The sequence below is a fragment of the Solenopsis invicta genome, chromosome 9, assembly GCF_016802725.1.
Source record: "Solenopsis invicta isolate M01_SB chromosome 9, UNIL_Sinv_3.0, whole genome shotgun sequence".
Lineage (NCBI taxonomy): Eukaryota > Metazoa > Arthropoda > Insecta > Hymenoptera > Formicidae > Solenopsis > Solenopsis invicta.
In genome coordinates, this window is record NC_052672.1 from 17,002,453 (window position 1) to 17,030,002 (window position 27,550).

At 38.5% G+C, this 27,550-nt stretch overlaps 1 protein-coding gene across 3 annotated transcripts in view; it reads right to left on the bottom strand.

Annotated features, from left to right (window-relative positions):
* LOC105201834 (ubiquitin-related modifier 1) overlaps nt 1-27,550 on the bottom strand; it is a 66,607-nt gene that overhangs the window by 30,325 nt on the left and 8,732 nt on the right. The window contains exon 6 of one of the 3 annotated variants that reach the window (XM_039453372.1): nt 19,593-19,958. The exons of the other annotated variants lie outside the window; for them this stretch is intronic. Within the exon in view, the coding sequence (XP_039309306.1) occupies nt 19,955-19,958 (4 nt within the window). The 3' untranslated portion in view covers nt 19,593-19,954. Of the gene's footprint in view, nt 1-19,592; nt 19,959-27,550 lie in introns of those variants that run through there. 3 annotated transcript variants of the gene reach the window in all.

Below are 27,550 nucleotides of genomic sequence, written 5' to 3' on the forward strand. Positions count from 1 at the left end.
GTTAAATATTGTTTCACCGTTGCGAGTATTACGCCAATTTCCGAGTAATAATTCTTCAACGACCATCTAGACTCGAGTTGTGAATTTTACTTGGCCTCACGCAACTTTCTACGAGCTAATTGGCCCAATTTTCAGCGAAGCATGTTCGTTGGAACGCTAAAAGCTCGTCGAGTCAAAGAAAGATATCGAATTCAAAAGTAGAAGAGTCTAAGATATTGACTCGCGACACATTAGAAAGCATTTGTTGAACATACATAACGTGACACCCTCGAGCAGCTTCGCGAATCTGTACGCGCCTAGTATCCTTTCGAAACAACGTAACACATTTGCGGAACAAATTCTTCGTTAAAGTCTATTCTTTGGCGAACTCTCTTTCGCTTTGTACTTTTTAACAGAAATCGCGTATTTCAACTCAAATATCTGCACTGCGAGAGACTGCACCATTGCCCGCGGATATTACACGCGCTCGATGAATGCCGGATAGAAACGGGAGCCATAGGATCGGTTAGGACGGGACAAAACGGAATAGGATAAGCGAGCGTGGAGAATACGATTGGACGGCGATATCTAGCATGATTCCAGAATGGTCCCCTATTTCTGGCCCGTTCTGCCATCCGCCTCAATGATAGTATATACGCGACCTGCATTACCTAACGCTTCCAACGGAGAAACGTCCTGCAGATAGAAATAAGATTGGCCAATTTCAACAATTCATCCTTTACGTGATTGTATCACAATCAGTAATAGACAATATTAACGAAAATTATTGCTAAGATTTACCTATATACGCTATCGTCAACAATATCCTCGTGCTTATATCGAGCTCTTTATGCTAAAACAGATTATCCTTCGACTCGGGAGATATTTTGACTCAATTTATGAGAAATCTCGCATTTATCTCAGTCTTGCTTTTTCTACTTAAAATATATATATATATATATATATATATATATATAAGCTTTTCATTAAAGAAATTAACAACTATTTTTATTTAATTTAGTAAAAAACTACAACAGATGTTGGATTTTTTTAAACTCTTAAAAGTTCTAAATCTCAATTAAAAATTCCATAAAACAAAATGTATAAAAATTTGATAACATATTTTTATGTATTTAATTTATATATTTTTGGGAATTTATGATATAAAAAGACATCTAAAATAGATCGTACAAAAGAGCATACTTAAACTCAGAGCAAAGAGTACGTTCAAGTAACTTAAATATTCCATATTGCAGTAAGAACATGCTTTGCGTTTTCTTAAAATGCATAAATATGACTTCTGATAACGATAGAAATACTGAACATATACTATACAAATATAATACGTAATGTTGAGTTTCTAAACCTGCGTATTCCACTTTTCTCTTAAAAAATAGATAAAAATTTAATTTCATTAATATTTTCATGCAACATGTTTCTCATTACAATGTAATAAAGAATAAATTATTGTAAATATTGAAAAAATAATAGTTACTTAATATAACATAATAATAATAGTTTATGTCCAGTTATAAAGTATGTATTTTCCAGCAAGTTGCAGTAGTTTCCTAATAATCAGTCAGAAAATTAAAAATAAATATTGCTTTACAACGTATATTTCTTGCATTACAATTGCCACTTGGTTTGTTTCATTATCAATGAAATTAAATTAAAATCGAAATATTATATTTTTTCGGCGAGTATTATTGCCGACACTTAACAAAAAGTTTTCTATAGCCGTGTAGAAAGAAAAGAGAAAATACTTCAACAGAAAAATGTTACTTTTCTTAAAATAGATAAAAATTCGTTTTTTTTTAAGATGTAACCTCTCTGTTTCCAAAAAAAGCTAACCCGGAAAATCAGATTTGGTCCAAGCTGACGCAAAATCTTTAAAAGTATTACGGGTACGTCACAGCTGCAAGGTTATCGCACCCCGGGGTTAAAACGTTACACAAAGAATATGCTCACCGAGAACTTTCTTATCGCGAGATACAAACGGCGTTATATTTGAGAGAAAAATCGAGCGAGTAGCGTTCTGTCGATTCAATATATAAAAGCAAGGATATTAACGGTGCTCGCCGTCGCAACGCATTGAATCGAGCGTGCATCGAAATGTAATAGGAACGGGATTTTCCACGGCGCTGCGAAAAGGAAAAATCGCAAACGCTCCGCCCGTCCTAAGGACATTAATACACTTCGCTGATGTAACGCGTCGAGCGGCATGCCAAACGTAACAACAGTAACGTCCTCTCTCCACACGCGTCGAGGTGAAAACTGGGAAAAGGAACGTTTCTCGTTCTCGGAAAAGGTATAAACGTTTACATAAGCTGAGCTTGTGAAAACGGACACGTCGCGGCTGGCAGTTCGAGAAACAACGATTTTTCTTATTCAAACACTACGGCACGGCGTAGTACGAATCTAGAATTTTTTCTCGTTTATTCCATTATTGAAGATTGATTTTCTTAATGATTCACAATTAAGACTAATTGTAAATGCATTCTGAATTTTGTTACTATTCTTATGAAAAATATAAATATTAAAAGAAAGAAAAGAAAAAAACAACATTAATAAGCGATAAACTTAAGAAACGCAACTTGCACTATCGTCTGCTATTCTCCTTAAAAAATAAAAGTGCAATGAATAAAAAGAAGACGTTATTACGAGCTACGATCGTGTTAAGCGCCGGTATAGAAGGCGTGACAGGTTGCGATAATAACGCGATTTCTTCGGAGAGGAGCATCGAGAGAGGGGAAAAAAAAAATCCAAGAGGCTGCAGTGCCGCCGAGTGCCTCAAGTTTTCTGCCGAGGTAGCCAGGTGTCGAGACACGGACTGTAAGCGATATAGATTGTCAAAGTTCGAGGAAACTGTTAGCCGCAGAAGTGGTGGAGTTTCGGAGGGTAACTTTCACCCTCCTCGTCTATTCCTTCCCAGGCTGCCGAGCGTAGCTACCCGTTCCTCCACCCATCTCGGGAAACTCGCGACAGCGGCCGCCAGTTATCGGTGCGACATTCGTTGCATCCGAACTTCATTTCCACTGAATTCGAAGCCGCCCCTGCGAAGACACTCCTCTCCGGTCGATCCAGCAATTCCACAGGCAATTTAACGATGCCTAAAGTCGTGCCTGGCGATAAAGTCCGCAGCGCGCAGCGTTGCGGCTACGTTTGTCAGATCCAATTAAGATGAACTCTCTTTTTATGAGCATTTATCGAATCATTTATTTTAAAAGCTTGAGTCCCGTTTCACAATTGGAATATAGGTCTCTCGATTAACAAGCGTAAAGGACCATTTCTTATTTTTAGATAAATTGACAATATGAGCAATACATTGTTACTCAACATAAATAAAATTTCATTGAAAAAGATGTAATAAAAATAAAAATAGATTGAAATAAAACGTTTATTTTAATAAAGATACAATTTCACGAGCTGCTCGAACCGATCGTTCGAGTGATCAAAATGATCACGTGATGATTTTGTCGCAGAATTATTCCAGCGACAATTGTTGCACAGAAAATGGAACAAAAAGCAGTAAACAATTGTTGAAACTACAAAATTTCAGCCGCTGCATTGGCTGCTTTCTACTTATAAATTGTGTCAAAAAATCTGCGACGTGTAACGATCAAGTACAAGTGATCGCGATACATAAAATGATGGAAAAACTAGCTGTTCAATCGTTCAACAGGTCGCTTAAAAATTCAACTCGACAAAAATATGGGTGATAAAATCGTGTATGTTATTGTCATGTTATCAATCGTGTCATTTAGCGGCAATGAAGAGTGAAACGCGCGAAACACGCGCGAAACACGCGCGCCTCGTTTCTATTTTACGAATGCCGCGCCGATGCCGCGCGCCGATGTCCTGGATTGAAGTTTCAATCGGAAGAATTTACGACGTGACGGCGCGAGAATGAAAATGTGTAAAAAAACAGTCGCAAGTTTGGTACGTGTCGGGATTCTATCGTGAGGCGTCGGGTCGCATCGCGCAACCAGATTTCCACCGTAGGGCGGAAGTCCTTCTTTCCACCTTAGCCGTAAGAAAAGCAGATAAACTGGCGACATACGAGCGAGCGTAAAAGGACGTACATGTAGAGCCGCGCGGCACGTATGTTTACGCGGGCGGGGCGGGCCGTAGTAAATTCAACGCACGGCGACCGCGCAACACGGCACAAAGTAAACGTTATTTAACGACTACGCGACGACCGAACGATTTATCAAAATTCATCTCTTCTCGAAAGAGCCAACTCGGTTCCCCCACCGGGGAAAGGAGGAGAGGGATAAAGGTCGCGGCCATCCGTAAGAGCGGAAACGGATATAGGGGGATATCGCATAGTTTACACAACGATAAAAATTCCCATAAAAGTACCGTAAATTTCAGGACCCCCTCAGTATTGCCGGGACGTTATGGCTTTATAGGTTACAAAAAGAATGAGCGTACGAGCTCATACGAGTGTACGAGCGATGCGACTAAAAGTTAAGTAGTGACTGTGAATCACACGTTTGCGCTAATTAAAAGAAATTTTTAATTCCGCGTATGCGAAATATATTTCAGTGACAAACGCAAGTTTGTAATTGCGTATACTCATTATTTCTTCTACTCAATAAATAGTTATAAAGCGATAAAAGTTAGTAACAAAAGTGCTAAATTATTTGATTGAACTTGAAAGACTAAAAGAATCCGCTAAAACAAATTCAGTGTACAATTAGAAAAATATTGATCTCCATAATTCGATAAAATATTTATATAAATAATAAAATAATGAAAATGTTGGTAAAATTTTGAAATTAAGAAGGATTCGTTCGTCGTAACGATAAACTCGCAAAATATGCGAAGAGACCGTCTTCGATTATGCAAAATAGAGAAATCAAGCCAAGAGAAAGAAGGAGTTGGAAAGGCCAACAGGGATGATTTGATAAAGGTCGCGTACCGAGTAAAGTAATTGAAAGGGCTCTTGTTAGCATAGAAATGGCACTTTCCCGATCCCTGGGATGAAATGGCTTTAAAGTTATCCTAAATCTTCCAGGACACTTCCGCCGTGCGCCGTACGAAGAATTGTGCGAAACCGCAGGAGGACCTCTTCTTACCGCTCTGCTCTCGTTCAAGAAACGTGAGACTACGGTAAAATAAATATCGACAAAGAAGAAAGCGCACGTGTCGCCGGTGACAGGCAAAGGTCCTCGGTCCTCGGTCCTCTCACGCCAATACCGAAGAAAAACATTTCCTGTCCTCCCTCGTTCGTGACATATAACGAAAAGAAGCCAAGCGCAGAGAATGTATCGCATTATTTTTGGAGCGTCCGCCCTTTAGAAGCTATACGAGATGTCGCGAAGAAGATGTATGCAAGTAGCCCAACTTTATTCGTCCAACGCGACATACTAAAAAACGACTAAAAAACTCAATTTTTTAACCATCAGAAATCGCTGACTCGAAAAATTCCTTTCCGCAAAGGCGAAACTCGAATTTTCGAATAAACGTTGGTCGTTTTAGTTTTCGCATCGTGTTATCGGTACAGATTACTCCTATATAAAATCTCCTATTTACTTGTAGCGATTTTCCAGTTGCCAGATGTTACCCCCGTCTACTCTCATCAGGTATTGGAATGTAGCCCGACAAATTTTGTCGCGTCATCTTGTGCAAATGCGCTCCATCCATGAGCGAAATATTGTATCGAGGAGAGGAAAAACATCGTATCAAAAAGTGATACAGGACGGCGACAGCTCGATGACGACGGAAAAATGTGCGATCGCTCGCTTAACTTCCGCGAAGCAAGTTGCCGCGAGAATCTCCCCGTTATCCTTTATTATGGCTATAGTGTTTCTTATTCCATACACCGCGCTGTCTCACACCTTTGCATTTCCGCATTTGCTAAACGCGAACGCGGCGCGATGACGACGCATTGGGTGAAAAGCATGAAAGAAAATGATCGTGGAGAAGAAAGCGAGAGGCAGAGGTTCCGGCCCATTTCTGGCGAATGGACATCTAGGATCTAATAAAGAAACTTGGAACGCCCAGTGCCTTTCTCTACGCTCTACGTCGCACATTTTTCCACCACCGCCGCAAGCTCCGCGCTAGTTCGGGGATAGCCAAGGGTTGCTTGTCCTCTGGGAAGGGTATAAGGACCAACCCGACGAAGAAACAGCTTGGCGTACACACACACAAGTATATTTCATCCGACGAAGCGGTATAGAGAACGAAAAAAAAACTCTCGTATAGCAAAGTGCCGAGGTGCAGCACATCTTGAAAGATCTAACTCCCTATCAAGTTTCGATGTTTCCACGCAGTATCTACACGTGAAGCACTTTGGCACGTTGTGTCGTCGAAAATGGAGTGATACCACGGAACAGAAGACGGTTCTCTCGAAGAACGAAAAGGAAGAACCTCGCGAAAACGATACGGTCAGAAACACGTGCTTATTGAAATCGGAGCTCGGCAAAACTAGATTCGAAGAGCGCTCTATTATTTCTCCAAATGCCACAGTTGCTCAAAAACTTGAGTATTGGCATACAAAAAAAAAAAAAAAAAAAATTCTTAGCAAAGAAAATTAAAATTTTAGACGTCTATAAATCACTAGCAATCTAAATAAAGTAATTAATATATGTCTTATTTGTTCCACTCACATCAATTTCTTTTTTGTATAAAGATACGTTTATTACGAATCGAATATATTGCATATTTTAAAATAAAAAATCATAGAGCCGCAAGTATTAATTTTTAATAATTTTAATATTTAAGTAATTTTTAATAATTTTAATGTTTAATTCAAAGTTATACTTGTCAAATCTACATTTTTCCTGCTTAAATAAGATATTAGAAATTGAGTTTGCGCATTATTTACAACAGGCATTAGTCATTCAGATACAATGGCATTTGTTACAAAATAGAAGGTGTGTAGTTACACACACACACACACACATAAAAAATAATAGAAAGTTTCCTCGAATAAAATTGCTTCATACTATATCGTTGCAATGTATCTCTGATATGGCCTTTTTAAATTCGTCGGCTACTTCTTGACGCTATTACAGTTTCTGTAGTAGTACGCTATTTCATTTCTCTGCCTCCGACTTTGACATTTCACGTTGGAGAATCTTTGAAGCCGTTATTCGCGAGACATAATTTCTTAGAGTGTACTAAAATTCTGATGCTATAGACACAAATGCCAACGCGATGCTCTAAAAGATGAAAACGACAATTTCAGAAACTTTAGGCGCTAGATACGGAAGTGTAAAATATAAAATGAAAGTAAAGAACGAGATGAATGAGAGACCAAAAGTTGTGCGAAACATGAAAAGACGGAAGATAGAGCTCATCTTGCAACAGTAATGACAAATTTGTAAGGATAACACGAACGAGGAATATAATTATGACACTATATTATACCTAGAAAGTAAGAGAAGAATTCAAGGAAACTGACGTGAAAGCATTCATCGAAGACGAACGAAAGGAAGAATAAAGCAGTCCCGGGAAAACCAAAAATTATATAGAAAGCTTGATGATTAACTGACTCGCTGGCAGAAAATTGCGACAATTTCAATGCGGCATTGCAATGTATGTTAAGTCAACAAATAAAAGAAGCAAAAACACGGTCGTTTCTCGTCCCGTTGTACGTGCAGTATATGTTTGCTTGTACGAACATATTTCGGCGATGCACACACGGCTGTGTGCGTGTGTGTGTGTGTGTGTGAAAGAGAATATACGCGTATAAAGCGGGATGCAATCTGTGTGTCCTGGAAAAGTGCATGAAAAAAAGGAAAGTGCCAGGAAAAAACGCGATAGGTCTGAAGCAGGACACGGGTAGGGTGATGCGTGGAAAATAACGTCGAGCACGGACGCATGCGACAGAGAACGTGTTGGAAAATGATACGCCAAGTGATACATACGAACAATGTACATACGTAAATAGATAGTGCACTTTCGCGCTCAGTCGCGGCCTGTCATCCGATATTAACTGTGAAAATACGAAAGAAAAGAAGGCGGAAAATGGAATTTGATGGCAGCTTAATAAAGAGCAATCCTTGCACGCCAGACGTACACGCGTGTTGATGCACAAGCCAACGATATTGCCAACTTGAACACTAACTGCTACGAGATTTGTGACTGACCAATTTAATTTCACTTGTTATATGCGACTTTAACACATCCGACGAAAATCCTGAGATATTTTAAAATATATCTTTCAATTTCAAATATATTAAGTATCTTTTTTTGTAACTGTGAAATGTAAAATCTTGAATTGTCTTGGATATGAAAATTGCAAAAAATTGTAAATTATAAAAATAAAATATCTATACTTGATAAATATTTTGTGAGTATTTAAACGCGTAAATTTAAACACGATTTACATATACAAAATACATAAAATAAAAAAAATTTACTAAAAAATTTAAATAAAAAATTCTCTTTTATAAATCGTCAATAAATTTAAATTGTATTCTACTATCGAAATAGACATTATATAATCGATGTAATTGTAGTACAATTTATATAATAGCATTTATTTAAAAATATAAACACGTAGAAATGTGTATTCTTATATATTATTTTACTCAAATAATTATTGTTTTATTTAAAATATATATTTGATCATAGTAAAAGTACCTAAATTATTCCATGTTTCTCCATCCTAGAAAAAATTGCACTTTTAATCGTCAATCGTGTAAAATCTTATGATCATTCAATCATAAACTACACGAAATAAAATATGATGTAAATCGCGAAATGCCATCGACTAGGAGATCAAGCGATGATCGCCATCGGACCTGTCGAAGAGACGTGCCTCGCTCATAAATCGGTGCCCGATATAGAAACAAATGTAAGACCAATACTTTCAGATATTGCCACGCCGGAGTGATTGATGGTCCGAGATATTCAATATCTGCAAAAGTTCGCGGCGGCGAACCCCGCTGTGCCTGCTGCCCGTCGCCGGCACTCTCTTCCGCTCTCGACTATCCTGACGCGACTTACTCGTCATCCCCCTTCCATCTCCTTTCCCAATAGAAGCTTCGGACTCTACCGTTTTCTCTTATTCCGTATACCCTAGCCGGAATGCATGACTCGGAATCCCGGACCAGCGGAAACTTATTCTAGAAAATTCAGTGTCATCCCCGATCACGTTCCTTCCGAGGCTGAGAAAAGAATAAACTACAATGAACGAGCGCCGGAATCTTTGGAAACGACTCGTATTTGTCCCTTCTCGCTTTATTGACATTGTGTGAATCCATTCTTAGATTATTACACAATGCAAATAAATGTGATGTAAATACAAATTTACTAATAGACAAACATCAAATTACACAACACGATACGTTCGCAGAAGATAAAAACTGTCGCACCTTAGTTAACGAGTTGTCATTAGTCATTTGACATCAAAATGACGATACCGTCCAATAGTTTTGGGATAAAAGTGTCGCAATAATATGCGACAGGTGTTTCAAGTTATATCAATGTTACGCTAAATGGATGTACACGTTTCTATATGTGCGAGATTTATAAGGAATATCACATTTATAGAGCCTGAATAGGAGACGTGACCAACATCGCAAAAGATTCATAAAAAGAAAAGAAAGAACTTGAGGTGGCAGAGTACATTAGAGAAGAATCGCTGACCGATTCCACGGCTACGTACAGATTTGGCAACTGGAATTGTTTTTTCATCCAACTGTCGCGTCCCCTGCAGAGCCATTAGACCGAGTTTTGCACCACCCATTCTCATGACATCGGAAAAGGAGAGAAGAGGATGGACGGCGAGCGACGGAGATGAGCGAATATTCGAGGAAACGCGGTTGGGACGGACCGCAATGACGAAAGAGCCGAAAGGGGACACCGAATCCCCTTACGATGATTGCTGTAGGCTTTCCAGGCGTCCCTTTTCCTCAATTCTCCCATCTTCCCCTTTTACACCACGAATCTTATCGTCCTTCTACGGTACGCGTTTCGTCCAACGATTATGTCGACCTACCGGCTGGCGGCGGAAAACCGCAGATAAGCCAGAAACTAGATGGTACGTATCTTTTCTTGTAATTATAAACTATAAACGATTGTTCTCGCATCAAAATTTTATCAATGCATGCAATTATCAAGTTCGAAAATGTATTTATATGTATATACTACATATTTAATAAATATGTATAATCCTTTAATTTATCATTTTTGTACAATAATTCAACGTACAATATAATTATTATAAAAATGAGAAATTATTTTATGAAAATAATCCTAAAATTCTCGAGTTTTTGGATGCGCAAGACGGCTAACACGCTTCGATTCTAAAATCTAAAGCGTTAATAATAAATTAATACACAAATTATAAAATTGATTGCTCTTTCAAGAAGAAACTCTTGTCTTCACTGTTATATTTCGTTTTAGTACGATTATTTGCAAACGTAAAGAGCAAATTCCATTTGTCTTTCGTCGCGTCAGTCTCAGGCAAAAAGGATCGAAACGATCGAAAGTGACGCCACATACGACAAGAAACAACATTTTTCGATTCGAAGCCAAAGATACTAGGCATTTTCTATATTTAAAAGCCAAGAACAGAATTTATGCTCCAAGTTACCGTCTCAATGGACGGACAATGAAGGCTTAATGTGAATTTTCTTTGCCACGGCACGATCGAATCTACTTACACTCGCGAGCGGAATAATGTAACGTCGGCAAGACTGAAAGATGGAATATCGCGATGTTGAACGTTCATCAGTTTATACGCAGCCCCTCGTGCAAGCCTTGACGTTTTCCGGTCGAAATCGCCGCCGGCCCAAGGACGACCGATAAGAACGAGTAGAGAAGTGGCTGCCGTGCGGTCGCCCGCCACCGCGCCGCGCCGCGCCGCTCCGCGCGAGTCTCGACGCTATAACAATATTGATTCTTCTAATGAACAAATTAATTAATTTTCCAACTCTCACTCCGGAACTGCGGCCGGCGTCCTCGAAATTGCTGAAACACTCGCGCCATTCCGCGCGAGCGACATTTCTGGCAGTCTTCTTCAACCCTCAAGGCCTTCGCCTCGAACGCTGAACCAAGTACAACGTCGCCGCTGTGCCAGATGAAGTCGTTAACTCGAGTATGTACCCACTCGAATGGAAAGAGAAGAGTACCGGGGAAAATTGGAAGGTGCCAGGTGAAAATGAAAATTGAACCGATACATACGGACGTACCGATCTGAAATGGCCTTCTTTACCTTCGACCGTCTCCTTCGCTTCTTTTCAGCGGAAAACGCAATCGTTAAAAGGGAAGTTCATTCCGCGGTAGCGGCAGCGCCGGCGGTCGGACTGAATTCCAGAGACCAATCATCGCGCGACACTTTTCTTTCCTCGATTATTTTAGACGCTAGGATACGCACACGAGGTCTTCGTATCGCGACAGTCACGTCGAAAAGCCCCGGAACCCGACGCTCGTTCTCGTTACGAAAACAAATTTGTCGTATGGACGTGTAACGTAATTAAGGCGCGCCTCGCGCGAACGCGATGGAGTATGGAGTACCGTACGTATAACGGCGCAATATCGGTTAATTTTCATCGTTATTCGGTAAATCGCTCATCGTTGCCAGAAACTCACCGGAAAACGCGACTTGCTCCGAGGTAACAGGTTGTTTTAATGCAACCGCAACGTCGAAACAAGAGGGACCGGCGCGCGGCGTAACGGATCGCGGGTGTATCTAACGGGATGCCATGCCGCCTGGTAGAAGGTCTACTGCCGGTTATCCTTACTAAAACCAGAACTGTGTTTAACACCAGCGACCGCGCGCTGACCAGCCATTAATGGAAGCTTACGTCGTTTATTTTCCAGCGTACTACCCTCTGGAAACGATATACACGTATACCGTCCAAAATTCAATTCTCTTTGTATCTCGTAATTTGTGCGTCTTACGTGAAATCAAGTCGTAAAGTGTCAAGAAACTTTTTAAATATCATTTTCAATATAGGAATATAAAAATAATGAAAATTAAACGTAAAAATTATTCTAATTGGAGTCACGAATTTCCAAAAAGTTTCATTACAAAAATATTGATTTGGATCATTGGTTAACGAGTGTTTAATCAACTTTATTATAATTTACTTGACTAATTGAATTTTTAGTCAATAGCACGCCGCGCCGGTTGTAAGTCTGAAAATTTCCAAGTTAAAGCAGTATTGTCGTAGGTATTATAAAACAATAAATGTATATCAAAACTATTAAACGTTATATTTTCTGAAAATAAAGATAAAGATACTTTTGCTAAAGTATATGATAACCTGTCATTAATTAATTAATGTACGTCATTATCTGTTTATTTTATTCGCAAAGTCGAATACTACGAGGGACGCAGACTAAAATTATTTTGCCGCTGAATAGATGGGGCGGCAAATGAAAGTGATAGGAAAGAGAACAAGAAGAAAATTAAGATGTTTAAAATCGTCAACGTGAAAAAGAGAAGCGGAACATTTGAGGTACACCGCACGTTGAACCTTAGTACTCCTCGAACGTACGCATTGAACCTGGTCGCCTACTACCTTCGACTCTCATCAACGGAAGCAAGGTAGTAACCTAGCAACACCCCCGATACCACTTCAACCTCTTCTGCCGACACCTCCTTAGGTTTCAATTCGCCTTATCTTCGGCAACTTCCTTATGCCTTCACCTTTCCCGTCCGCCATGCAATCCGAGCGAGCAAGATATTCCAATAAAATACGCGGCAAGTGGAAACGTTAAGACTCCTATTCGAGTAAAGAAGTTTTAGATGGTACATAGGATTTCGGGGATAGATCGTACATTGGATTTTCGAAAACTTTACGTACCAACTTTAAGTTTCATCCGTATTTAACCCATATCGTAAAGTCAAATCTAAACTTTATTCGTGTATACCCAAATTGTGCTAGCTAACAAGATATTTCACGATCGCGCGATACGTAATGATTAATTCTTAAGCGACAGTTAGCCGCAAAGTTAGTTAGAAGCTAAAAAAGAAACAAACAAAAAAAAACAACGCGCTATTTAATAGGTAATATGATAGATTTTGCAAAAATAAATTACTCTCGCATTTTATCTCGTAAACTATACGAGGCAAAACGGGACTACAGCAGCAGCGCGATGTAGCAGGAGAGAAGCGGGTGGTTGGTTAGAAAAAGTAAAGCGAGAGGCAACAGGACGCTTGGTCTACTGGCTTCATAATGAAGTTTAAATATTGTTCCGACAGAGATTGCCTCTTCTACCGTGTCTGTTGCCTTCTACCGCTTCTTTCGTCACCTTAAGCAAGTTAATATCTCAGATTAGCATTATTTTATTATTTCTCTCCAAGTTACTCGCAGCTCGTCTATTATTGCTCGATATCTTCCTTCCTATAAGAATGCTCAACATAGTTGCACGAGTCCCTTATAACTTTTTAACAATTTTCAGTCCTTTGCAGTTAGATGGCAGCGTAAGTTTTTAATTCAAATACAATATTAAGAACAGCAAGACTTTACTGCAGCGTAATACTCGGAGTAAAGTTCGTTTGCTGACAGCGTCGCTGTTATTATTGCTCCTACAGCAAAAGTTCTCATAGCTTCGTCTTTAGAACAGTATTTCATTGTAAGCGCAATAGCTTAACACCTTTAAGAAAAGAAAGTCTTTCTCAAAGCGCAATTTGGCTTGGTACCCAATACTTTCCCAATACTTTTATCCAGAAAATCTTTTCGTTTCTCAAAATGAAGAAAATGTGGCTTACAAGTTGCGTCATTGCACGGAGGAAAAAGTGCACGTTGCAATTTTTCTCTTACTATTCTTTTGTATAAATATAGAATTCAATAACGCGATGAATCCAATTCGTCGATTCGACAGGCTCGCGCTCGCGCTCGCGCTGATGAAAAATACGTGAAAAAAGAGGAATATGAAGACAATCTACTGCCGCAAACCGTTTGTTCGCGTAAGTCATGTCGCCCCAACGCGGTTTATTATAATGAGGCCACAGGGTAGCTTTACAAGGGTCTCTGGCACCAAGCCTGGCGATATAACTACTTCTCGTTTCAAGCCATGCACCTCGTATCTCTTTCCTCGTTCCTCAAGTACAGCTGGTATGTACGAGTATACACACATACGCACATGTATACATAGACGCATTGCGTATACGTACATGGCGAGAAACGAGACAATTATCTTCAGCTAGTACCATTCGCTTCTGCGGTGCGGCGGAGAAAATTTTTCATATGGCTATTCTCTTGTTTCTATTCTTTTTCTCACATTCGTGAAATTTGGCAGAATTTCCAAAATCAAAGAATCTTTGATATTTCACGAAAACTGGCGAAAAATTTGTCGTAAATTGAGATACATGCTATGCGATGTTGGAAATTATATAAAGGAGTTAATGTAATATGAAACAATAAATATCATAGAAAATATTTCAATATAAATAAATGCAATTATGTAAAAATAGAGGTAAATCGTTAATCATACGAGCCTATAATTTCCAATATCACATAAAATCAAATTCGTGAATAATAATATTAATAAAAATATTATTATTCAATAATATGTACCGATAATTCTTGCTTGACTTTCATTGTTTCGTATTTAATTCGCGTCGACTTTTTTATGAATATCTGTTTAACAACAACAGCGTAATCGACACCATGTCCAAAATATACAAGTTATTTAAAAGTAAAATAGCATCGCGTATACATCGCCGTGTATCACGCGGAGATTAATCTTAATTCTGTTCGTTTAAATATCTATTGAATAAATTCAGGTATAAATTTGCTTATAATTTCTCTCTCTTCCTTTTTGTTTTAATCAGGTGAACCTCTAATAATGTTCGGCACAAGCTTGATCGACAGTATAACGCGTGTAGCGTAACGTGACACGATATGGTGGTAAGTCCCTACCTTTACTCTTCATCGAATACAATAGACAATGTAGGATCGATACAACAATCGGGAGATCGTCATCAAATACGAGCACGAGCGTGTTTGCAAACAAGATAGGTTTGCTCGCGTAAAAATCTAACTTTCTCTAGCGCTTTTATTCTCTCTAAACCTACAAAACACGATAGACGCGAATAAACTCGAACCGTAATCTTCGTCAATAGCGTATCCCGACGAATGTGTACCGTAACTTCTTTCTGTACCGTGACATATTCGCGTGTCAAGTAATCATCGCGCACGACATCGCGAACGCGCTCGTAACTCTGTACAATGTGTTGGTTCGTTTGAAGGAGAGTTTCGGGAAATTTTTCGCGGCAATCGTGACGGCACTACGAATGGGTGGTAACATGAACGGCGGCGATAGATAATGCATATTCACGCAACATCGGACCGCGCGATTTCGAACGTGCCCGATGTATGTCACATTAATTAAAGTTCGAATTTAACTTTCAGCACGCGGCTTCGGACGTACGTATCGCTACGTATCGCTGCCAAAAGTATTACGGTAACTTTGTGATTTGTACGTTTACATTTCGAAAACGAATCGAAGGTAGAGGAGGATCGAATCACGTCGACGTCTATGTGAGTGTCGCGAATCGACGTTATGTGTCCCCCACGTGCGCGGGAATACGCCGTACGCATAATAGCTAGTGAACACTTGAGTTATAAGATTGCCGTGGACACTTGCCAAGGTAATATCAAACTTTAAGCTCCGCCCCAGGACCATCCACCCAACCACGCACGTGCGCCACGCTGCGAACATGTACATACGTACATCGCACACGCAGGCACAACGATCACGATGGTAAGCTTCGTTATCACGCACGTCCACGTGTGAGCCGATATGCCGCGGCTTAGCTCCTTTATACCCCCTTGACCGGCCGGCAACTCCCTTCAACGACATGATCCTGGTTATGGATTGCCCCGAGACAAATTAACGACCGGCGCCACGAGTAAGCGCCCACCGCTCTTTGAATAGCGTATTTTTGCCCATCTCAGAAAATATTATCTCTTCTCTTAAAATAATAATAAACTAATAAATTAATAGGCCGAATAATAACGAAAGAAAAATAATAAAAAAAGACTCGTATTCTCCAATGTCTTTTTATGCCAACTTACAAACGCAACGTTGCGTTACCTAATATAATAGACTATATCTCATTTCTCGCACGCATACGCATTATTTCCAGTTGAAAGTAACAATAGTGACGTAACATTTAGTACATCTAATTAAATTTCGAGATAACGGGCGATTTACACAAGCTATTCACACGCGAAACTTTATCGCGAATCTTACAAGACGATAGCTGATACGCGAATTGAGGGGAGTAGTACGCGTTTACTGACGTAAGACGTAACAACAACAGTCGACTCTTCATTGATAAGATCTTAACAAAGGGCGTTTTAGTAAGGAGTGACGCGGATCTGAAAGTAACTCCTCAACTAGTTACCTCACGAAGAGGTCGACCTTGTTCGTTGAAAACGTGCGCGGTGCGCAAATAAAATTGGAGGGAAGAGTCGTCCCGCTCGAGGAAACGCGTGATTACGATAATTCGATCAAGGATCCTCGGTCCTGTCGTTGAAACACTAGCCGCGCGTCGTCGACGACGCGGCGACGCGGCGACGGTCGTCAACGGAGAAAGAGACTTATAAGGGATAGTTTGTTTATTCCAGTCACAATGTGAGTCACTGCCAACCCTCCGTTCCTTCGACGTTGCACCCGACGACGTTGTGACGCTAATGCATATTCAATGTTACGCCCATGCCCGGAATTTCTAACGGTAACTCTACTGAAGCGAGTCTTCTCGAAGAACGATGTCTCGCACTTATCGATTTATTCAAGAGCATTCATTAGTATGAAGTGTACGTAAGTTTGTTGCGCATGTATATTGATGAATAGCTCTAGTCGTAGTTGGTCACAGATTTATGAATAAAAGAAATTAGGATTCACATTCTTTTCGCATGATTACAGACTTTTTTTCTTTAGGTACTCGATTAGAGGTACACGGAGTACTGATTACTGATAATTCACCAAACTTTTTGCAGGTGTATTCGTTCGGCAAAACTCATTTCTTTGGCAAAAATTTCATTTGATGCCACTTTTTCACAGCTTCTTAAGCTTTTCGATATATAAATATCTTAGTAATTAAATTTCAAATTAAAACTCTGTTGAAATGAATCACACTTGCATTCAAATAAGAAATAAGAAATTTGTTTTATTTATTTTCTTTCACCCTTATTAATTTTCGCGAAAATAATTTGTTGATTCTTTATAAATTATATTGGTATTTTCTAAAAGAGTAACTCCAAATCAAAAAATATACTTGCAAAGTTTTGTTAATGTATTTTAATTTTATAATTATATATGACTATAAAATCCCACATTTACTATATAAACAACATGTAAATAAAATTATTATTATTATTATTAATATTATATACAATTTATTTCACCAACACTTTTCAGCTTTCAATAAAGGAATTGTTTGCATTTTCTCGATTCTATTATGGCTGCGTATGGAAGCTGTATAAAAGGGTTCTTTTAGCGAGTATTCTCACACATGTATGCACATTCAATCACTTTCATACGCGTTTATTTCTTATTTCTTGATATCCCTGCGACGTGATGTTGTATAAGCAATTCAGTAGGTATGATAAGCGCTTCATACAAGTCCACATCTTCTGATCTTTGCATTATGCGCTCTATATCAAATCTCTTGACACAATCCTCAAATGCACTGCAGTTGCGCGCTTTCAATTTTTTGTCACAACTTGTAACAAAAGACCGATATAAATTTGCTGAATAAAAAAGCCATCAGTTACATTACGCGCATCTAATATCTTAGATATCTAATGTAATATCTCAGATTGAGAATACACAATAGCGTTCTGTCTAGAACACTAAAGAAAATAGATACCTGTGACATATGCTATTCATATGCTCGCAGTTGCAGAAAAAAGAAATCAAAGACTCAACATTATTGTGTATAGTAAATGTATATATTTGTGTACAAAAGCAACGTTGAAAATTATTATTACTGTAACGTCTATTATCGATGTAGTGTTGACTCAATTTGAAAAATATATTGGCGCGCAAATTGTTGTTAGCTTTTCAAAGATAACTCCCTGTTCTCGAAGCAATTTTATTCGTAAGTGGCTATATCGCGTCGTATTACTTGAAACGAGCAAATCGTAACTTGTCGAATAAACATCGTCGAAAAATAAATAAAGAGGCAATAAAGGTAATAAAGATCTATGACGTAAACCTGCAGCCGTTCGAGCGGATGCAGTTAAGCGTTAAACCTTTAGCATGTGCCAGAAATTGACAATTTCGTCTGCCATCGTAAGTGTCGTAACTGATCACATTTCTGTTCTACTATTTTTTAATGTTTTTGAACTAACTTTTTCTTCACATCTTTTTTTCTACTGATAATTCAATGATAATAAGTGTTTTGAAAAAGTATACAAAAGAATTTTTAAAAAATTTAAGAATCTTTAAATAATTCGTTATATTAAACAATATAATATAGATACTTTTGACGCTTTTAAATTTAATATTTAATCAGGGTCAAACATAATAATTATCATTCACATAATAATCGTGACATCACTTTTATCATAAAAAATTGATAACGTTGTATCATGTATAGCTTACTTCATTTATTTCATTGAAAAAATGAAATAGTTAAATTATAATTTTCAAGATAATATAATAATACATTAGTCATTAATTTAAAAAAAAACAAAGAAAACAAAAAAATGGTGGATTCCTTATGATTCCTTATCAATTAATTAATATCAATTTATCAATTCAATCTAAACTCTTCAATACAATGAATAATTGATTTATTGTCACGTGTCTACGTAGCATTTAAAGATTGAACGCGAGTACAGTGTCTTAATGAAAAATCATCCGAGATCACTCAAGAGTGACTTGAGCCTTGCAGCTAGTATCCTTAGACTGAAGAGGAAGCGCAGACCTTTGGCAGAAGCGTTTCTTCGCTGGCCGGCTTATGTGGTGTAGAATAACGTTCTACAATCACGCGATGGCTCTCCACCTTTTAACCCTCGGGCTAAGTACGTCTTAGTTACAGCGTAGTGAGAGCTATCTCTTTTCTTTCTTTCTCTCGTCCACTCTCATTCTTTCTCTTTTTCTCACTTCACGTGGTAATTCTTCGCGCTCGTACATCTTCATTCGCTTCGTCATCTCTCTTAAACATTTTAGATTTTATCACGAAGTGCACCCGCTTGCACATCCAAGACACTGTTTATAATCAACGAGCTTTCGTCGCGCCACGTAAAAGCGTGTCGGTATAAAATAAACCATCTCTTCACTTTTACTACGCTTTTTACGGACCGATGTTCCTAAAATAGAATTTTCTGGCAGCAAGAAGCAACGCGTTACGGAAATAAAAGATTTCTTACGATATAAGACCAACTATTGCAATTCCTAGAAAACTGAATAAAAATAACGATTACTACGACATATTTTCAGTTTCATCTTTTAACCGAACAATTTCGCAAGAAAAAGACTAAGAATGAGTCTATTATCGCAACAAAAAAATCATAAATATCTTTTTATGATTAAGTCAAGAAAGATTAATTACGGTTTTATTAAAGTTGATTTTTTGGAAAAATATGGTATAAAATGCAGAAGAAAAGAAATATCTGTATTCTATTCATAATATTATTAATTTTCGTAATAAAACATCAAGTAGTGTCACGATTATTACATAAATGACAATTACCATGTTTGATCCGCATTAAATTTAAAAGCATCAAAAGTATCTGCTATGTTGTTTAAAGATTCTTAAATATTCTTAGAGTAAAATAATATACAACTAAGTAATTGCCATAATGTTGTTAAAAGTGCATCATTTGTCAAGTATTAAAATATAAAAGACTTTTATTATAATAAGACAAGTTTACGTAATTCCTCTCTTTAAAACATTATCAGAAATAAAATATAGTACGTAAACTTTAATCAGCGTACGATGGACTAAAATAGCATTGAGCCCGGAAAGAATTATCACTGCGGAGCACGTTACAAAGTTCCAACTTCGTGGGAGAAACAGCCACTTCTCTCCCATGGCGCGGTGTCCCTCTCATCTATAAATTATAATATGTAAATTGTGCGTGGCGGTAAGCGAAGGGAAAGGGGAGGAGAAGGGGCGGAGTACTCGATATGCATTTACGGTGGTAGATAGGTGGTCTGGCAATTACAGCGGCTTACTGTACATACAAATTGCGTTCTCTCTTTAGTACCATTTACCACCCTCTCTGGCACGATCGCACCAGCCCCGCGCACCAAAATTCACCGTACCGAAAGTCGCAGTTATATGAAACCAGGCACTACCGAGGAATTACCAAAGTAAGAAGTCGCCTTGATAGTCTGGCGCACAAAATTTTCTTTTTTCCCATCTCCGTGCCAACCAGACCCATCGTTTAAAATCCTCGCGTTTGTCCTTATAGAAGAAATTATTCTTCAGCATCGAGCCGAGGAATTTTCCAACTAAACAAGATGCAACTATCGAATAAAAGATTTTCATGTGCATAAAAAGCTTATTTTCATTATAACTTGTACTCAAGTTATAAATCTAGAAAATTATTTTATATCGTTTGCGTGTCGTAAGTCATCTTTACAATTTTTATATAAACTTTATATTACATATTATATGCGGAATTCAGGATAATTTATTCTAAAATTGCTACATATGTATATTATATTATTATTATTATATTGTAGATTTTTAACTAGTACCATATTTTATCGATTTGTTTATTTCATCTTGATTTTGTAACTGTTGTAATTTTTCGTTATAATTGTAAAAAAATTATTAAAATGAAACGTATTATTACAATATTACAAAAGAATTCCACATAATAATATAACACGATATATAATTAAAAAATTAGATTTTATGCAAAATAAAAACTCTTTGCTTAAAAAAAAATTACTTTATCAGCATTAGTCATTTAGGTCGTAACTGCAACAATATATACTTCAGTCCTTCACGGTTCGAGTACCGTGCATTGTTTTCGAGAGAAATAGCGAAAATCGGAATTGATCGGCCGATAAATGCGTTAAACGAAAGTACGAATAAAGCCATAGAACAGCATAACACATTTAGTACGCAGCAAGCGCATTACCTAGTTTATGAATTCCATTCTATCGTTATCATATTTTTACGACACCGACGTTGTGTCGTTTCATAAATTTTGAAACATGAAATTACTAAACGGAATATGTTCCGTAAACTAATTGATTTTTATCTACAAATGGAATTTTTAACATACTTTCGAAGCGTCCCATATAAAGTTGTCCAATACACACATTCTCTCTTTTTTCTTTCTCCTCTCTCTTTCTCTCTTTCTTCCTTTACGCAAATATATATCATTCAACAGCGAATGTATTATTCAATACTTTCTATATGATTTTGGTCCCGTATTGATACAAAACTAGCAAGATATCTCTGCAGGGAGGTACGAGAGACTCGCGTGATACTGGAAATATAGAGTGATGTCGAAAATTGATAGTCTAAATGTACCCCGAATTTCACGTGTACTCGTTTTGGCAATTATTCACGATCGCTTAGAGCATATGAAAATGTATATACGCTAAGAGAAATGTATGAACAGCCGCATGTATCAATCAACAATCGTCAATATAGACATTTTATTTTACTCAAGAAAAATTTGATGTAGTAAAGCTGTACTCATAATTACGATTAGTTGTATATATTACGTAAGAAAAAATGCATACACGCAAACATGTTTGTTTTATTTCAAAGATGAAACGTATGGCTTGTAACAAGAACTTTTCGCGATTACAAATTTCAAAAAGAATAAAGAATGTAAAGTTTCGGTTAATATCTCTTCCATTTGTGAAAGAAATATATTTCTGCACAAAAACAAGAAAAAGACTGCTTAAAAACACGAACATTATCTAACAGCCGCATGTTCAATCATTGGTACGTACGTATTTACTGCACAATTACGCAATTGACGCACATTAGCCAGAGTCATGTACCCGTTACGAGTAAAGGACTAAAGTAGACACAGAGGTATCTAGTTGAGATTCGGGTCAGCGGCGCAAGCTTGTCCCTTGCTTCTCTCGAGCATCGACGAAACGTCGACGAAGGAGCGGAAGAAAGAGCAGAAGGGGTGACGGAAGGGACGCTGGACAAATTATCTGCCATCCCCGTCCCCGTCCCCGTCCTCGTTCCTCGACCGTTCTACGCGTCGTCGGGCTATCCTGCCATCCTGCGGAGAAAATCCCTCCGCGAAAACCCCGCGCCCTAATAGCCGCCCGTGGGGACGCGACGGGACTTCCGATGGACCGGACGAAATCTCGTGCATTGTGCAATCCACCGTCATCCGCCTCATCCCCCACTCTGCGATCCGCTCTTTTAACATACACCCCGGACCGTCGTGCCCGCGAGGGGCAGGGTGCACACGCTCCTTCCAATTTGCCAGAGTTGTGCATTCGACGGGAGATCGGAAGATATTAGGGAAAGAAAATTTCTTCTCTTCTACTTCGCTCTCCTCCGCCTCCGCCTCCACCTCCGCCTCCGCCTCCGCCTCCTCTCTTTCTCATTCTCTCTCTATTATCCTATCTTTTCTTCCGTCGTCTACCTTTTAAAGTGCACAGGTGCGCCGGATCTCTCTGCACTGCGCGCTCTTTCTACCCCCTGTACCGCTGTGAAATATGTGTACAATACATGTGCAATTGGGAGTAAAAATAGTGCTCAGTGCACATGCACTGAAACAACTGATTGTTGCGTTCGTCTTACGTCGTGTGTCTTCGCATAGCACAATATTCTTCGTGACGCAATTGTCGAAAACAACGTATACGATACAAATTAACAAAGCTCAATTTATGTAGCGTTCGTGAATAATTTAATATTCTTGTATTTGAAAAAAGCATGCACACATAAGAATGTAAATTTTACGAGTAAAGCAAAACAAGTGGATTTTATTTTGTGTTGTCATAGTGAAAAAAAAAAGAAAAAGAACAAACTCTTTTGCAAACTATACAAATTAAAATTACTTTTGCGTACAAGTTTTTTAATTGCGGGTGATGAATGAAATTTAACGGAATGTGCATGGGTCTAATGACTGAGACGTGTAAAGCATATGTGAACGAAAGGAAAAACGAGCGTTAGTCGTACTAGTCTTGACAAAGGCGGTTCCCTTTATAGAACGAATTAAGTCGGTTTTACGAGCTATATGTCAAGACTTTTTATGGACGGCTACTCCCGTAACCTACTGGTCAAATCATTCTAGAGATATTGTACTTTTAACCACGCCTTTTTTTCTAAAACATGTCACATTCATTTGTACTTGTAAATCGATACTAAATATATTACACAACATTTCAAACACATTATTGCTGAAAGATGTAACCTCTTTAAAATCTCCTCTCTATATATATTGTATATTACTGCCTAAGTGTCTTCAAAATTAAAATAAAATACGTGAAAAGAGTTTAAAAAGTAAATTTTAAAATGATTTAAGAATATAACTTCTCAAGGAGACAATCTCTTACAAAAATGTTTATCATATCAAATTCTTTCATAATTATTGAATTTTTAATTCTTTGGTTAAATCCACATTTAAATGCGCAGAAAAAAATATGTATCTCTTATATTAAGCCACTGTGCAACTATGCTGAGCTCATTACTGTTGAAGAGGGCATTTGCAAACGTTCCTTTGTAAGAAAACGTTTTCCCTAGATCTCGAGAATAAGAAAAAGGTAGCTTAGCAAAAAAAAGGCGCCGTGGAAAGAGCCACCGTTGAGATCCTTAACGCGGTCGGTCGGGGTAAGTCTGCGATGATCAGCAGCAGAAATCGCGAAGCGAGGAACAGTGCGGGCGTCTCGCTTGAAGAAAATGTAACGTGATAGCGTCTACTTGGCTACGGCTCATAAAACTACTCAGTTTATGCTGATGGTCTGCGTCTTGGAGACATTTTTATATATATAACAAAAAAAAGAGGCGGAAAGGCCAGTAACAGCACTGGCGAACGATGTGTAGGTGAACAGGCGTCGAGCCTAAAGAAAAGAGAATGCGAAAATGAGAAGGGGAGGCCAGTTGGAGATAGGATTCGATTCTGTCGAAATGATTTTGGGCTCGTAGCCAAGCCTAAGTCGGCAGGTGTTATTTCTGCAAGATTATTCCTTCTTCCGAGCGGATCCTGATCGATCTATCATGGTGACCTACTACCGCGTGACTCTTTGCCTTGTCCCCAATCGAGAGGAAAGCACGATCCTTCAACGGCGAGTTTGAAATTTTCAAATAGTTATTTTGATCGCAAAAATGCAAATACTTGTGTGAAAGATAACATAGTACTTGGAAAAACATTTGAGCAAAATTAAAGATAAATTCGCCAAAAATGGCCATAATAAAAAACGTCATTATTCAAAATATATTAATTTGACAAAATTGTCTTAATAATGATAATAATAATGATAATGTTTAATTGCGCTCAATAAAGTTATTATTATTAATACACAAAATGTAACGCTATAATTATAACAAGACAACGAAAGTAATACGATCCTCTTTCCTTTTCTATGAACTCATTATACATTGCAGTTTTTAGTTGAGAAAACATATTTCGGTATTTCGCTGTATTTATAATGTAGTACTTAATCGTGGTGTACGTACAGGAATCGAAATACAAAAGCCGCGTACCGGCGCGCCAGATAGGAAGCAACTAAGAGGATTAGTAGCCAAATTGTTGGGTGGCGGTAAACTGAAATAAATATAGTAGAACTTGCAAGGGGGTGCCGTAGGTTAAACGTAATTATACGACACTAAGTACTGCGTAATTACCGGCGAGAAAAGAAAGAGATATTCAGCAAGCTCTGGATATTGTTTTAATTCCGATAGTTAAAAGGGATTTTGATGTATCTCCGCTTAAAAGCTCCAAGTGATCGGCGGCACTAGATTCGGCTGCTTAAATAGCAAGAAATAGCGAAAAGGACACAAAATACGAGGGTAAGCTGTTAAAAGTTGAAGACGCGTTAGCGCCAAACTGTTTCGACATAATGGCCAAAGTTCCCACCCGCGCCGCCGCCGACGCCGCCGACGCCGCCGACGCCGCGCGCCGTCCCGTCTCGTTTTCGTCGTCGTACCCCTTTATTATTTTATATTTCGCGGCATCGCGCGCGCCAGTTGGAGATAACAGAAATTATACCTGCGTTTAAAAGTGGAACAACTGTTAGAGACGTCGCGAAACTTTAATACTATGGCAATGCCGGGCCGATTTCATCTTCGCGAGAATCCAGACCTTTCGCCTTCGAGTCTAATTCGAGTTCCCTGCGAACATGTGCATGTGCCTGCCGTGTCTGCCGCTTCCGATGACTCCGCTGCACACGGAGTCACGTAAACGTTTAAACTCGATGTAAGATGTGTCGATTTAAATTCCACATGGAAAATACTTTGAATAGTTTTAGAAACAAAACTCGAAATTATTTGTTAAGAATGTCGAAACTTTCTTATTACTTCTCGAGATAATTATTAGATAGACATGCAAGTTTTATTCACGACTATCGTAAGAAAGCGTCTGAAAGCAGATGTTTCGTTCACGTTTGAAACAATAGTTCTATAGAACAGAAGAATATACTTGAAGGAGTTTTGCCACATACAATGCCGTATGCTTTTTAACTTTAAGATAAGCTTAAAATTATACGCATACATCGTCAAGTCTAAATGAATAAAAGTTATCCACGTTCCCTGAAAGCTTAATTCGCGAAAAGATTTTTCTTTTCCATTACGCGTAACATGGAAATATTTTTCCATAAAGATTTTCGTTTCACATTTAAATAAGGAATTCCCCTCCGTTTCACACGCGACTCACGAATCGGACCGGAAGTACGGAGCCGTGCGTACAGATTATGGACTAAAATACGTGCGTGGGGATTGAGCTGCGAACATCTACGCAGGCGACGCGCGGCGCGGGTAAATACAAAAAGCCCGTGACATTCGCGATATTCGCAGAAACGAGCGAACGGGACCCGTTGCATCAGCGAGACGTTTCTTCGCACGCGTCATCTGGGGGTAGGAGATGTACCTTGCATTTGTGGATTAGCGGCAGATTAGCCGGACGTTTCTACCATCATCCCTCCCTGTCGCGACCGACTCAGGCTTATAGGCACGTACAAGCGCGCCAAGCGCTTCCTCGAGCATCCGGCAAACACGCACGGATACACCGTCGCGACGCGACGCGGCGCGCCGCACGTACGTAACGCGCAATCCGCCCGCTACACGCACGTATAACCGTATATAATATAGTGGATCCGCAGCGTCCGTAATGTAATCACGAGTGACACAATTAATCACCGGACCATCCAAGCCCGCCAGGCCATTAGCGATTGCGACACACTCAGGCTCCCGTTGATAGGCGGATGCGTTTCGCATACTCGCGCACACGTGCACGCGCGCGCACACGCGAGCGCCAAAGGATCGGAAAGTACGCTAGAGCGAGAGAGATCGATGCTCGTTAGGATCTTTCCCTTTCCCTCTCCCTCTCCCTCTCCCTCTCCCTCTCCTACTCCTCTCTCTTGCCGATTTTCCGCGTGGCTCATGCGCGTGATTAATTGGTGCCATTGTATATCGCTAGATTATTATACGGTATAGTGGTGGATCCCATCGATCCGCGTCGGCGATTGATTGGTTCCGGTGTCGCGAAATCTATTTCATAGATGCGTCAACTGACTACCAGTTCGATACATACTAACGAGGCGCAGCCTTTCCCCGCTCCCCCTCTCATCCGCTTTAATTAGAAGCCACTTGCCTTCATCATTCGAGATTTGCAAAATTCAACAAGATTTGACGAATATATCCGTGTTTAAAAAAAGATGCTTTATACTCTTATAAATTATATAGAAATACATAGAATACACGTAGAAGATTAACTTGTTTGTGTAACGTTTGTGTAACTGAATAAAGAGTTTAATTAATGGATTAACATATGCATATTGATTCTTTTAAAAAAGATAAAAACCTACAAGAATATCAAGCTTTCTAGTTAAAAGTAATACATAAGATAACTTTTGCTGATAGATATTGTTAAAGAAAAACATGATTTTTAATTATACTAGTTTACAAAACAATTTTAATTATTTTCAACCAGATAAAGTGTTTCTTATATAGATTTTTAGATTGAAAACGACGCCGCAAGTCAATTTTCATAAATACGCAACATTTCCTAGATAATTGAGGTTCAGTGTGTAAAAAATGACTTTTGCACTATTTAAAATTTTTTTTGTAAAAATAGTTAACATTATCTTGAAATTTTGATCAAAAAATCAAAAAAAAGACAAACGTATCAAAATTTAAAAAATGTATTTTACAGGGAATAAATAATACACTCAAACCTTTTTCACAAAAAAATTTCAAACATAGAAAAAAAAACTTTTTGGCACATTAAATCTCAATTATTTCAGAAACCTAACGTGCTAATAAAATTTGATTTGCGGCATCATTTCCAACAGCCAAAAATCTATAAAAAATACTTCATCTTAAAATAATTTCTTTACGCTGTAATTATCTCTTTTAAGCTCTCAATTACATGCAATACAGATATCGCTCTACTAGACTTTACATTTCGAGTCTTCAATTGTAAATCAAATTAATCGCGAGTCGAATAACAATATATAGCATTAAACACTGCTGTTATGTATTTATACACATCAT